Source organism: Marmota flaviventris, chromosome 6, assembly GCF_047511675.1.
Source record: "Marmota flaviventris isolate mMarFla1 chromosome 6, mMarFla1.hap1, whole genome shotgun sequence".
Taxonomy (NCBI): domain Eukaryota; kingdom Metazoa; phylum Chordata; class Mammalia; order Rodentia; family Sciuridae; genus Marmota; species Marmota flaviventris.
This window is the reverse complement of record NC_092503.1, coordinates 150,673,365-150,687,533: the sequence shown is the minus strand read 5'-3', so window position 1 is coordinate 150,687,533 and position 14,169 is coordinate 150,673,365. Positions and strand designations below refer to the sequence as shown.

Below are 14,169 nucleotides of genomic sequence, written 5' to 3'. Positions count from 1 at the left end.
GAGATAAGATGAGGGAGTCTTTTGTTATTTGAAGTTATCAAAGTCATGGGAATAGAGGTGAGTGGAGTAAATAGAGAAAGCAGCCCAAACTAACTGCTAATTTAGGAAGCAGTAGGAATAAAAATTGCACAGTTAATCTTTTAAAGGAGCAATCAGAGGAAAAACAAAACTGCATGACAGTAATTGCCTCTGAGGAGAATGGATTTCAACAACAGATGAGGGGGAAACTTACCAGAATAGTGGAAGTATCAGAGAAAGATTGAAATAAATTTGAGAAATATTTAAGGGAGAAGGAGCCATTTAGACATACTAACCAAGTGGATTAGCAGAACCACCAACAAAGACTACAGTGACAGCTCAGAAGACAAGTGTGGGAGGCAGGTACAGATTAAAAAACTGTCATTTTGTTGTCTAAGACCACTAGAGTAGATGACAGGACAGTGGACCAGAAATGGAACCCAGGGAGCAGTTGTATTGGCAAGAAAACAAAACAGAACATGCCTATACAATATAGAAATTATTTAGTTAACTGGGAGAATCGACAACAGTTGCAACCATTTAGAGAAGTGGTGGTGGTAGAAGGAATGGCCGGGCTCTCTTGCTATGTCTTCATACCTTGTGCTTGGGTGAGCCCTTCTTCCCAAGCCACTTTACCCATAAACATGCTGGTTCTTTTTAAAAGATGTAATTATCATCTCTGGGAATCCTTCCATGCTTCTTCATCATTTCTTCCTCCTTTGCACACTTGTTTTAGGTCATTTATCACATGATGATGGTGCTGCCATGAGTTTAATTTTCCTCTACCTTAGGAATTAAATGTTATTTTACTCAACTTGATGTTCCCAGAACCCAACTATATTCTGGTGTTTAATAAATGGTTAGCATGTAATGGAGTGTAGGGTTGAATTGTAAAGTGGATGATTGTTTTCTGTGCAAAAACAATCATTTCAAATGCAGAGACTTGTGCCTTGAGATCTTACAATGAATATGGTATATGGCTATGTATTTTTTGTGTTAGGGTATTGCCTATAGTTTGCATCTTGTGTCTTAAAAACACTGTGCTATTTAAGAAATTGACCTTTCAATACTAAAGATTGAACCCAGGGGCCATTTATTGATGAAATCTTACCTATCTACAGTCTTTTTTTTGTTTTGTATTTTGAGACAGGGTCCAAATCGCTAAGACTGGTCTTGAATTTGGGATCCTTCTGCTTCAGGATCCCAGCTAGCCATCATCGTCCTTTTAGCCTCTTAATTTGAGAGCATGACTTTTTTTTTTTTTAAATCACAACAATTCAAATTTGAGGTTAAGGAATTCATCACTAAGCAAGGTTAGAGCAAGCTGATCATTAGAGTTTTTTCCTGGCATGTTCGGTTTCTTAATATGAAAAGTTAATAAACATTGAACACTTAAAAATATCATTAAGATGCTGACACAATATAGTTAAATTTTCATGAGTTTCCCTATTACTTTTTAGGAAGTTCAATACCTGCTTCAAGTAGCAACACTGTGCCTGTCTCTCTGTCTTCTGGAGGCTGCCTAGGATTGGAGAAGTTCAAAAAACCTGAGGGAAGCTGGGACTGTGAAGTGTGCCTAGTCCAGAATAAAGCCGACTCTAGCAAGTGTGTTGCATGTGAAAGTGCAAAGCCAGGCACGAAAGCTGAGTTTAAAGGTAAGATAATGGAATGCCTCTTTACAATGCTGTTTTAAAGTGCAGTATTTACAAACAGCTGAAGTTTTTAAAAAGTTATTCATTCTCTATTAAATTCATATAAAATGGAATATTATCCTTAGATCTTTTTTATTCACATATATCTGAATTATTAAGTCAAATTAGTTGTAGATCATTATGACCTCTTGTTATTGAAAGAAAGTAGTGTTTTTATTTTTCATTTTTTAAAGTTGGTGCATTATAGATGTCTGCAATGGTGGTATTCATTGTTACATAATCATACGTTTACATGGTTGTTGCTTTTAAATGTTAACTCTCTAGATGAGTTTTCCGACTCTTATTTAACACACTCTTATTTATACAGACCTACGACCTTATTATATATAGGTAATATAGCTTTGGGCTTTGGTTCCCCAGCATATGACCCAGAAAATGAACTCTTGAATATTTTGTTAATTATGTACACATTTCAGTCAAAAGTTTGATAAACCTGGGGGAAAAAAGAAATTTTAATATCAGAAGGACCAGTCAGGGAGAAGTGAGAAAGATTTTAATCTGTAAGAGAGTAAGTTGACAAGGTGGGAATATGGAGGAATTAAAAGAGTACCATAATCGTGGCAGGAGGATCTCAAGTTTGAGCAGTTCAGCAAGGCCCTATGTCAAAATAGAAAATACAAGGGCTGAGAATGTAACTTGGTGGTAAAACGCCCCTGAGCTTAGTCCCCAGTACTCAAACAAACAAAACCCAAGCTTTCTCTTATTTTCTAATTTGCCTCAGACTGGTGGCTTTCTGCCGCAGTCTGGCTGGGCACACAATCATGAGCCACCACACAGCTTGTAGATTCAAACAGCAACTCTTTATTCCCGAACTCACACCAGCCGTCTACAAACACGTTCTGGGGAAATCCACGTTCTCTGCCCAAATCCACATCCACTGGGCTTCTGTCTCCCAAAAAATACTGTCTGAATCCCGTGAGAACTCAAGGGGAACAGGCAGCAGGATACGCCCTATTCCCAGCAGGAATAATCTTAAACCTTAAACCTGGAACCTAAACCGGGAACGCCCTAAACCCGATTATCCTAAACGGGGAACACCCTAATCCGCCCTGGTCCTTGAGCAAGGTCACCTAACTGCAATGTCACTGCAAAATGTCCTATTTCCACGAGTCCTTCCACTAAGCAACATGGGGTACGATGGCAAGGAAATTGTCATACCTACTTGGCTAATGGCTCCCAGCAGCTTTCTAACTCTTCTGACTGAAAAATCAAAGTTAGATATGAACTTTTATATTTTGTCTCATCATACCCACATCATATTTGTCTATATGATTGAAATAACATTTTTACAAAATAATAATATATGCAGTACCCTGGTGTTTTCTGTTCTCTTTTAGTGGGCCACAGTCAGCATTTAATTGGATGACTAATGAAATACCACTGTCATTTTGAAAACCATTGCATCTGGTTGATTTGGAAGATCATTGTTTTCCATGCCATTTAACCTCATTTTTTAGCTGTTGCTCCACATTTACTTTACCACATTCTCTGCCTGTGGTTCAGTGACCACCATATTTTAAATCTGCCCATAGAAAGAAGTAATTAGTTCCTATTTTTGGCCCCTTTATTTTTAGCATTCTGTCAGTATTATTTAGTAGTGTAGAGAGCAGGTATATGGCCACTTGCCTAAGATTCTCATGTAGTTTTCCAATTGAGTTTCTCCTAATGAAAGGTGAGGTTGGTGGGTAATCATTAAAGGGGGAGATCTGAGGAGGAGGGCTTATAAAAAGTGTGGCTGATTTTTTTTTTTTTTTTTAATTTACTCATGGGTAAGTAATATATGCATATCTTAGCAACTTTTAATGGTTCTCTTTGAACCTTGCACTGTATTTTTAGATTCTTCAGCTTTAGGAAAGCAGCAAGAGACCGATTTTGATCTTCTCAGTTTAATACTATATCTTTATGAATATTGCTTCAGGTCATTTAATTTTTCTTGTTTATTGTTGCTAAAATTTTTTAAACGCTCAAGTAAGGAACATTCACAGTTAAAAGAAAATTGTGACAAAGATTCACAGTGAAAAGTTGCTCTCTTGTTGCTATTTTTTATTTTTCCAAATCTTCATCCTCCCAAAGGTGATAGCTGTGGCCTTTTTTAATCTTCTAATTTCTTTATACCCATTCTAAGCAAACACGCTCCTATTTGTGTTCTGATTTCCCTCTACCTTGTAAGAAAAAGTTGTTTACCTCACTTTCTTTCTGCCTTCTTGATTTATTATGGATTATTTTGGACATATTTGTTTTTCATTCTTTAGCAGTTGCCTGGACTGCATGTTATTTTGCATGCCTGTTAGTTTGTCTTTAAAACAAAGTCCTAGCTATAGAATTTCTGGGGTAAAAGGGTATAATTTTTGTTAAATATTGACAAATTGCTCATCCCACATTGCTCGTGCTGGTTTATACTTTGATCTACAATAGAGTGTTGGATGTTCCCAGTGTCATCACCACTAAAAACTTTATCAAACCTTTTTGATCTCTGCCATTCCCATAGATGGAAAGTGGCAGATCAGTATAGTTGAGGATTGAGATATAAGTTTTATACTGAGTATTTGTCAGTTTGGTTCATATTTTATTTTACCATTGGTAATACTCTTCAAAGTAGGCCTTTTCAAAGTTGTTTTTATGTCATTTTGGCTTTTAATGTTTACATTGTGAAAGGATGAGTGCATTGATTCAGTGTCTTTGTGGCGTCTTATATTTTTGAAGGCTTTGGCACATCATCCTCGTCTTTGAATCCATCAACTACGTCCTTCAAATTTGGTATCCCATCATCTTCTGGGCCTTGTGTATCATCTGACTCTGGATCTATAAACCCCATCAGTGAAGGCTTTAAATTTTCTAAACCTACTGGAGATTTTAAATTTGGAGTTTCATCAGATTCTAAACCTGAAGAAGTTAAAAAAGACAGTAAGAATGATAATTTTAAATTTGGACTTTCTTCTGGTTCAAGCATCCCAGCTTCATCAGCTTCATTTCAGTTTGGAGTGTCTAATCTTGGGCAGCAAGAAAAGAAAGAGGAACTGCCTAAATCTTCACCTGCAGGCTTTAGCTTTGGTACGGGTGTTATTAACCCTACCCCTGTTGCTACTGAAACTGTGGTGACCTCTGAGAATAAGAGCAGCTTCAGTTTTGGAACCATAGAAACCAAGAGTGTCTCAGTGGCTCCTTTCACTTGTAAAATGACAGAAGCTAAAAAGGAAGAAATGCCTACAACCAAGGGAGGGTTCACTTTTGGCAACATGGAACCTTCCTCTCTGCCTTCTGCCTCCATGTTTGTTTTGGGAAGGACAGAAGAGAAGCAACAAGAGCCCGTCACTTCTACTTCTCTGGTTTTTGGGAAGAAAGCTGACAATGAAGAGCCGAAGTGTCAACCAGTGTTTTCCTTTGGGAATTCAGAGCAAACCAAAGATGAGAGTTCTTCAAAGTCAACATTTAGTTTCAGTATGACAAAACCATCTGAGAAGGAATCTGATCAACCAGCAAAGTCTACATTTGCTTTTGGAGCTCAAACCAATACTACAGTTGGTAAATATTAGAAAATTTTTACAAGGGTCTTTAATATTTCCATAAATGCAGTAGGTCAAGGAATGGTTACATAGAACATGCTTGATAGAGTACCAGCTATAGAGGACAGATGGGATTTTCAGTTTTAATTACTCCAAACCCTCATGATTCTAATGAAGTTAACTGCAGGTCTAATTTTAAGAAATAACAGCTCTAATGGAAAGCTCATAATAGTGTATCTTTGTCTTTCTCCCTCATAATTGGGCCTTCTACTTGGGCTTTTATAACCAGAATTGGCATTATACTATCTAGAAAAGTAGGTATTTTAAATAAGCTTATGAAATATTGTATGATTTTTATGTGAAGTCCTTCAGTTACAAATAGTTAACATTTATCATCAGACATTTAAGGAACACAGCCTAGAAATATAATTAAATCCTGAGAAAACAGAGACAATTCTGAAACAAAAGTCCTGAAGAAAAAGAAATAAAAATGGCATTTTTAAAAGTAAAGAGCATGGTTATTGAACTTAAAGCCATTATATGGATTTAGTAGCAGAAAGAACATAGGTGATAATCAGATTTGTGAAATGGAATTTCCCAGAACACATTGCAAAAATCGATATTGATATAAACTAGATCTACAGTAAGTTCCATTAAAATAGGAGTTCTTAGAAGATGAGAACAGTACCCGGGAGATGTCAAGTAAGTGACAGAAGTTTTTCTAGATATAAAGAAAGACCTGTCTTAAAAATGGAAAGGTGGGCTCAGGGTATATCTCAGTTGGTAGAGTGTTTGCCTTGCATGCACAAGGCCCTGGGTTCAATCCCCAGTACCAGGAGGAAAAAAAAAAGGAAAGGTCCATACTAATTGACAAAGATCAGAGAGTTTTAGGACACCAAAGCCGAAACTCTGAACACTTCCAAAGAGGAAAGCTGTTTGCCATAAACAAACAGGTATCAGAGTAACATTAGACTTCTCCTTTGCCAGCATCAAACAGTAAAAAAACAAAAGAGCAGTGCCCTCAAAATAAAAATGGTTTTGGACTTAGAATTCTGTAATAAGCCGAATTTATCCAGACAAAATACAGGTATTTCAGACATGCAAGGTATAATTTAAAAACCCATTAGTAACACTTTTTAACAATAAATTAGAAAATACTCAAAACAAGAACCTAAATAATGTGGAATTCATCAAATAGTTGCAAGCAATTTTTTCTATTAGATATTTTCTTGGAAATTTAAAAGCAACCTACAAAGAAAATCACAACTAAAATTACTCTTTTGAAAAGGAACAAAGCAGATCTAATCAAATTTGGTCATGCAATCCCTAGACTATAGTAAATGCTTTTAACCACCCTCCTGTTAGCCAACATGAAAGTGAGCCAACAGGCTCCGCTTTTTATAAATCAGACTAATGCCCATAGGACACTGTGAACTGCCTTGACTAGTGGTGCAGTATTGGAACTGAAAACATTGAAATAGTAAAAAGTCCTCTATTAGGTATTGAGGGTCACCACATAAAAACCATCAGGTTTCCTTTAAGTCAGCAATAATAGTGGTATAGTGTGTCTCATTTGTGTTTTCTAACATTTCTAATTTTGTATTTTACAGCATCAGCGGAATTTATAGCATGCAGAATAATTGAGTAATCATTAAAGACGTACTTGTTCCTGAGAGTAGCTACTCCACATCCCTTAACATGAATTCTTAGAGGAACTTTTGTGGAGCTTTATAAGCTATGCTGGTTCTGAAATGTACATGGAAGGGAAAACAACATTAGAAATTTTGGGGAGAAGGGCAGGCACACAGACAGGGGTGTCCTACTATGAAACTGTATGTGACATTAAAATAATGAAAACAGTCTAATGACAGTAAGATCAGAGGAAACAGTATATATAAAGGTAGCATTGCAAATTGGTTAGTAAGAGGTAAATAGTGCTGGGAGAACTAGCAATCCTTTTGGATAAATTGAAGTTGTTCTACTGCATACTTCAACGTAAATTGCGAAATCAAACACATAAAAGTACAGCTAATCTGGATTGTTCTCCAAACACAGTATCAATTTATATTTGGATTTGAGGGATAATATATCTATTTTTTAAGTCTTGAATGCCAAAAGCCTTCCTGTGGGGGGAAATATCTATAAGCTATAAAAGAAAAGATATTTTTCAAAATTTAGAATTAATAGATGATCATTCTGTGAATAAATCTATATAAATACAAGCTTCTAGTTTTTAAAACTATTGAATTCCAAGATTGTAGTGTAGGAAATGCCTTCTGAGATGATTTGTACTTAAGTATTAATGTTGTTTTCTTAATTTTGTCTTACAGATCAAGGAGCAGCAAAGCCAGTTTTTAGTTTCTTGAACAATAATTCCTCTGGTTCAAGTACACCAGCCACTTCAGCTGGTGGTGGCATATTTGGTAGTTCCACTTCTTCCTCCAATCCACCTGTGCCTGCCTTTGTGTTTGGACAGGTCAGCAATCCTGTGAGCAGCTCCGCTTTTGGTAACTGTGCTGAATCCAGTACATCTCAGTCTTTGCTGTTTTCTCAGGATAGCAAACCAGCAACCACATCCAGCACAGCTACAGTGGTTACCCCATTTGTCTTTGGGCCAGGAGCCAGCAGTAATAGTACTGCAACCTCTGGTTTCAGCTTTGGAGCTACAACCACTGCAGGTACATAACACATTGTGTAGTTAGATTGGCTGGAATACAAAAATGTCTGTTCTTAGCAAATAATATAGCAGGCTGTCAGCATTCTTCAGTGGCATGTGTGCCTTTGGTCATCTGTGCCTGGGATGTTGTACTCATTTACTGTATAGAATAGTGTACAATTTGTGTTCAGGTTGAGTATGTTTAATTCTTGGCAACAGTTTTTCTAACCTTTGCAAGAATTTAATTAATTTTTCTGAGTTTTCATTTTGAAATGTCAAGTTATAAGTAATCAGTGGTGGTGGTTTTATTAGAATTCAGTTCTCATGAATTCTATATGTACATGTATATACAGCATCAAGTAATTATTTCTTCATGTATTGAATTTCTGGCAGAAGATTATCTTTTTATATTTTTTAAGTAATAGTTGGACACAGTATCTTTACTTATTATTCATTTCCATGTGGTGCTGAGGATCAAACCCAGCACCTCGCATGTGCTAGGTAAGCGCTCAACCACTGAGCCCGAGGCCCAGGAGATTTATCTTTTTAGTTGTATCCCTTTACCAAAAAAATTTGGCTATGAGGTGGAGGAGTTTCATTCATGTTAATTGAAATTTCTGTTTATGTGGATTCTGTTTTAGTACATAAGAGTAGAGTTGTAGTCTCAATCTTTACTTATAACTTGTTTTGAATCAAGGTAAGCATCTGAAAAGAAGGATGGACTTTGAGGGTTTATGGAATCTTTTGAGGACTGACCGTAGTGACCGTCTTGATGATTTACACATTACTTTGGCCTCTAGGGTCCTCCTTTGTATTTGGCACTGGGCCTCCAGCACCATCTGCCAGTCCAGCATTTGGTGCTAACCAGACCCCAACATTTGGACAGAGTCAAGGTGCCAGCCAGCCCAATCCCCCAAGCTTTGGATCTATATCATCTTCGACAACATTGTTTTCTGCTGGGTCTCAGCCTGCACCACCTACTTTTGGAACAGTGTCAAGTAGCAGCCAGCCTCCTGTGTTTGGACAACAGCCTAGTCAGTCAGCATTTGGCTCTGGAGCAGCTCCTAATCCCAGTAAGTTTGTACAATAGTGTGGTTTGTGTCATACTTGGAGTCTGTGTGTCTTAAAAATATTGCTGTCCTTCAAACTTTGAATCCACATGTACGTCAGTTCTTTAGGGTACTTGGCAGAATATTGTTTATATTTACCAGTAAACAGCATTCCCAAGTTTCAGTAACAGCATTTTTAAAGTATTACAAATGGGGTTCATTCCATCTCATTTCTCCTCAGCTCCGAATTTGGAGGCTCTCTAGTTTTAATTTGAGCTGTGTTTTCTGATTCTCTTTGTGATTGGATTTACTACAGGGAGTTATATCTTGATTCTATTGCTCTCCTTGGATAGGCCTACTTTATTGTCTCATGACACTTTGATGATAATTAATACTAATCTTTCCATGTGACTTGCTTGCTTGCTTATTGATTGACTAATTGATTGGGTACTAGGGATTGCTTACTTGCTTGCATATTTATTTATTTATTGAATACCAGGGATTAAACTCGGGGACACTGGACCACTGAGCCACATCCCTAAGCCCTAATTTGTATTTTATTTAGAGAAGGTCTCACCAAATAGCCTAGCACCTTGCTCTTGCGAATTTGTGATCCTCCTGTCTCAGCCTCCCGAGCCACTCAGATTACAGGCATGTGCCACAGTGCACAGGGTGACTTGCATATTTAAACAGAAGTTTCTATGACTTTTAAAATATGACTGATCATGCTGTATTTTAATCATATATTTTCTCAGAATTGTACTTTTTTTCTCTTATTATGAAATGTAATCTCATTTATAGAAGGGGGTAAAACAAATGAACAGTGTAACACTGAAACAAATACTTGTGTAACCACCACCTGGAAGCCCCTTAGAGATCCCATTTTGATCACATTCCTTTCCACTTCGCTCTTTTGTGATCTGTGTGTGTGTGTGTGTGTGTGTGTGTGTTTGGTAATCATTGTTCTTTGGACTTTAAAAAAAAAAGTTTACAGATATGCATCTTTAGGAAATATAGTTTTGTCTGATTTTTTAATCTATATGAATAGAATCTTACTGTATGCAATCTTTTGTTTTTTTATTTTTCTCTCTTTGGTTTGTAAGGTTCGTTCATGTGATTGCATTTAGTGTGTTCATTATCACTCCTGCATTGTATGTATATACCACAGTGTTTCCATTTACTGTTTTTTTTTAAAAATATTTATTTTTTAGTTGTACACAATACCTTTATTTTTTTAAATTTGTTTTTATGTGGTGCTGAGGATCAAACCCAGGGCCTCGCAAGTGCTATCAAGTGCTAGGTGAGCTAGGCGAGCGCTGTGCTGCTGAGCCACAACCCCAGCCCCTCCATTTACTGTTGATGAAGGTTTAAATTGTTTTCAACTATTAGAAATTGCTGCTCTGCATGTTCTTAGATATGAACCTTGGGGTACATATGCATGCTTTTCTGGAGTATATAACCCTGGGTGAGGTCACAGGATTAAGAGGTCTATGTATCTTGTACGTAGAAGATAGTAGAAACTTTTGTTGATGGATTGCACCAATTCACATTCTCTTACCATTGTATGAAAAAAATTGCCATTTGGATTCTATTTAGATTCTATTTAATGTCATTTGTGGATTCTTCTTGAAGTATTTTTGGCCGTTTTCTGATTGTTTAGCTTTTGCTTATTGGTTTGTAATGGTACTTTATGTATTCTAGTATTAATACTTTATTGGTTAATAAATGTTGCAAGATTTTTCCCGTTTTGTGACACATATTAACCATTTTAATCAGGACTTTTTTTTTGTAGTGTGGAATTGTACAGTTTGGCTTTCTTTTACACGGGTAACATCTCTCTCTATCCCAATAGAGATACTGTATGATTGGGCCAGTATTCTGATAATGCAAATACTGTATATTGGTGAGCTAGCTGTGTGGTATGCTGTGATTTTCTTTCCTATTCAAAATTTTGTTGCCTCTGACATCAATGATTCCTGCTCTTTTAACATTTTCTTTGTACTTATAACTAAAGTTTAAACTCTTCCTGAATTTGTATAACTATTTCCTCAGTATTTTTAAAGCCATAAACTATTTATTAACATCTGAAAAAATTTTCTTTTGAATCTGTTCTTCCACTAGGCTTCCTAGCCCAGCTGTTCTACAGTGGTGGCTTTGTGCTCTCTTACCATCACCTCAGGAGTTCCTTTAAGCATGACTTTTGTCTTTTGTACTTTCTCAAGAGATTTTTTTTTTAACGTTTTCTTGTCCCTTCTTTTGAGATTTTACCTTTAGTATTATTACTTTTTATTTTTTGAATTATTTTTTTATATTTGTTTTCTGGCTGTTTCTTTTATTTCTCTGGTTTTGTTTCATGGATAGAGTGTTTTCTGTTATTCCTTGAGATGTTAGTGATACTGAGTTACTGGTTTTTCTTCAGGTTTCACTTTCCTGCTTATTTCCCCAGATTGCTTTTTTCTGTTTTTGTTTTGGTGTTAATACTGACACCAAATATCTGGTGGTCCTTGGCTGTCTGCTAATAGTTGTAAGAGTGTAGGATACCTAAATACCACTTAAATCCTTTACATACTGCTGAAGAGTATGCCTCTTCAGTTTTATTGTAGGTTTATCTGATTTATCTAGCATTATTATTATTATAAACACCTGGATGTTAGTATCTTTAGGTTTTTCATCTTAGTTTGTTAAATTCCCCAGAGAAAATGTTTGTAGTCATCTGCTTAGAGGGTAACAGGGATCCTCCTGCTTGCCAGTGTTCTGGGAGCTGGGTCAGGGAGGATGGGTTGAGGTCACCTTTGACTTGGTGTCATGTTCCCTGCTCCAGAGACCTCTCCAAAGACTAAACTTTGGTTTGGTGTTAAGAGTTTGTTTCTAAAAACCATCCACATTCTTTCTGATGGTTTTCTTTGTTGTCATCCTTGTCCTTGTTTGTTTGCTGGCCTCGAACTTGGCAATCCTTCTCACTCAGACTCCTGCTGAAGTTACCAGCAAGCATCACTGTACCTGGTCATTCCCCTTTCCTCTTATTTTAATGTACTTTTCAAAGAAGATAGACCTGAATGTTTGTCTGTTTGTGTACTCTGCCCTTTTCTCCTTGGTCAAGGCCAAATTGTTTCACTTGTTGGAGATACCAATTGGTGTCAGAGAAAATATTTTAATTTTCTGTAGATTATATAATCATAAGAGATCTTAACTCTTTACATGTTTTCATATGTTGAGGTCAGAATCATTACTGAAGAAAAACTATTATTTTTCCTTTAATGAAGTATTTCTGCTTCAACTATTATAGGTTCCGGTTTCCAATTTGGCAGCAGCACTACAAATTTCAATTTCACAAACAACAACCCATCAGGAGTGTTCACATTTGGTGCAAATCCTAGCACGCCTGCAGCCTCTGCCCAGCCTTCAGGCTCAGGGGGCTTTCCATTCAACCAGCCTACAGCAGCTTTCACAGTGGGGTAAGAAGAATTGATATTCAAGTGAAGGTCAAGAGTGTATGAATGCGTGTGTTTTGCTTCCTGAAAGTCGTTCAGATGCAATATACTTTGGGTGAAATTAATATATTCTCCAACACCAATTTGCCTTGTTTTAATTTTGGAGATTTATAGCCTGAGAAAAAAATATTAGTTGTAGTAGTAGTGTGTGTCAGATAAAGTGGAAAATGTATTTGCTTCACAGTGTCTTTCCTGCTCTCTTTTCCCTGTTTCTGGTCATGTAAAAAGTTATTATGATTCTAATATTTTTTTATTGAGCATCATGTCACATTATGAAGTTTTTTTCCCCCACAGGTCAAATGGGAAAAATATGTTCTCCTCTTCTGGAACTTCAGTTCCTGCTCGCAAAATAAAGACTGCTGTTAGGCGCAAGAAATAAAGGTCACAGTGGTGTTGCACACAACAGTTTTAACTACAGCTGGTGCCCTTCTTTCAGATACTGGATTGTACTCCAGACTGGGCTCGTCTGAAGTCACATCTGCCTAAGGACTTCTTTAATTTTGGAATTTTCCTCCTCTTTTTCTTTACAGAAGCTCCACTCCCACCTCTATCAATCTCCACCCCCCTTTTTAAAAAAAATAATAGACTGGTGACTGATTCTTCAGCAAAAATATTTTATGATTCAGCACATTATTCACTGATTTTGGCATAGTCTGGCTGTCCCCAGGAATAGAGCCTGCACGGTGAATGGCTTTGTATAGACCCTCTTCGTCTGCACCGCTATGTGCGCTGATAAGCGTTTGTGGAACGCATTGAACTTGTAATTATATCTGAGGAATTCTGTATAGATTAGAGGACGTTGAAATGAATGATCTCTATGCCGAGTTTGTGCTGGTGTACGTGTGAAGTGAGTGAGTTGGGTGTGTTGTGCACTAAGATTTTCTGATAGAGAAAGCCTGATTAAAGAACGGTCCATGCCAAGGACTTATTAGATCTAGTTCATTGTCCATTTAATAATTATATGCTATTTCTACATTTTCATTCTTCTATCACCTGTCTTGCCTTTTTCATTATTTTATTATGAAACTTCTGTAAATATAATTTTGTTTCTGTACTTTTTTGGCATAACATAAATCTGTGAACTTGAAATTTTAATTTTGTGTTAGACTTTTTTTTTTGTTTAGTCTTGTCTCAGATTTTATTATGTAAATCCCATTATTCAAAGTTGCCTAAATCCATTTAGAAATCTTTAAAAAAAAAATTGGGGATACTTAAAGTTGAATTTATTGGCTTTTCTGATCCAGTTTTGTTTGGACCAAAAACCAGTATTGTACAAAGTATTAAGCATATATTTTTATATTTACTGAAATGGACTGTGGTGACTTTGGATAATAAGGAAAAGTTTAATATTAAAGCCATGTTTATTACAGTATAATTAACATGTTAAACCATGGGATAAATGCCATCAATAAAAATTTATGAAGCACTTTTTGTTAAAGAATTTTAACTCATAATGAAGGTACACAGTAGCCATGGAAAGGAACTTTAATTAAAGAAAAAGTCAGCAGTGGTCAGTTAGAAATCCCAGAGAGTATATTTAATGTAGAGAGGAAAGGGTCTGAGTTGACAGCATGAAAGAGGCACCCTGCCTGTCTGGTGCTGGGGGTCTTGCCTATTTGCACATAGATCTTCATATTTTAAAGTTGAAAATAAACACACACAACCATTTGTTTGTATTATATCTTCCTTGATAGGTGATTGGACAGTGTTTATTCATAGTATCATTTAGATACATAGAGG

The 14,169-nt window shown here is 36.4% G+C and overlaps 1 protein-coding gene across 5 annotated transcripts in view; it reads left to right on the top strand.

Annotated features, from left to right (window-relative positions):
* Nup153 (nucleoporin 153) overlaps positions 1-13,855 on the top strand; it is a 62,086-nt gene extending 48,231 nt beyond the window's left edge. For 4 of the 5 annotated variants that reach the window (XM_027948122.3, XM_027948123.3, XM_027948121.3 and 1 more), the window contains 6 exons: positions 1,479-1,673; positions 4,434-5,252; positions 7,564-7,911; positions 8,690-8,962; positions 12,225-12,393; positions 12,724-13,855. In XM_027948122.3, coding sequence (XP_027803923.3) covers positions 1,479-1,673; positions 4,434-5,252; positions 7,564-7,911; positions 8,690-8,962; positions 12,225-12,393; positions 12,724-12,808 — 1,889 coding nt within the window. In that variant the 3' untranslated portion in view covers positions 12,809-13,855. The remainder of the gene's footprint in view (positions 1-1,478; positions 1,674-4,433; positions 5,253-7,563; positions 7,912-8,689; positions 8,963-12,224; positions 12,394-12,723) is intronic. The other variant, XM_071613714.1, reaches the window with a different exon arrangement.
* Positions 13,856-14,169: the final 314 nt, after the last annotated feature.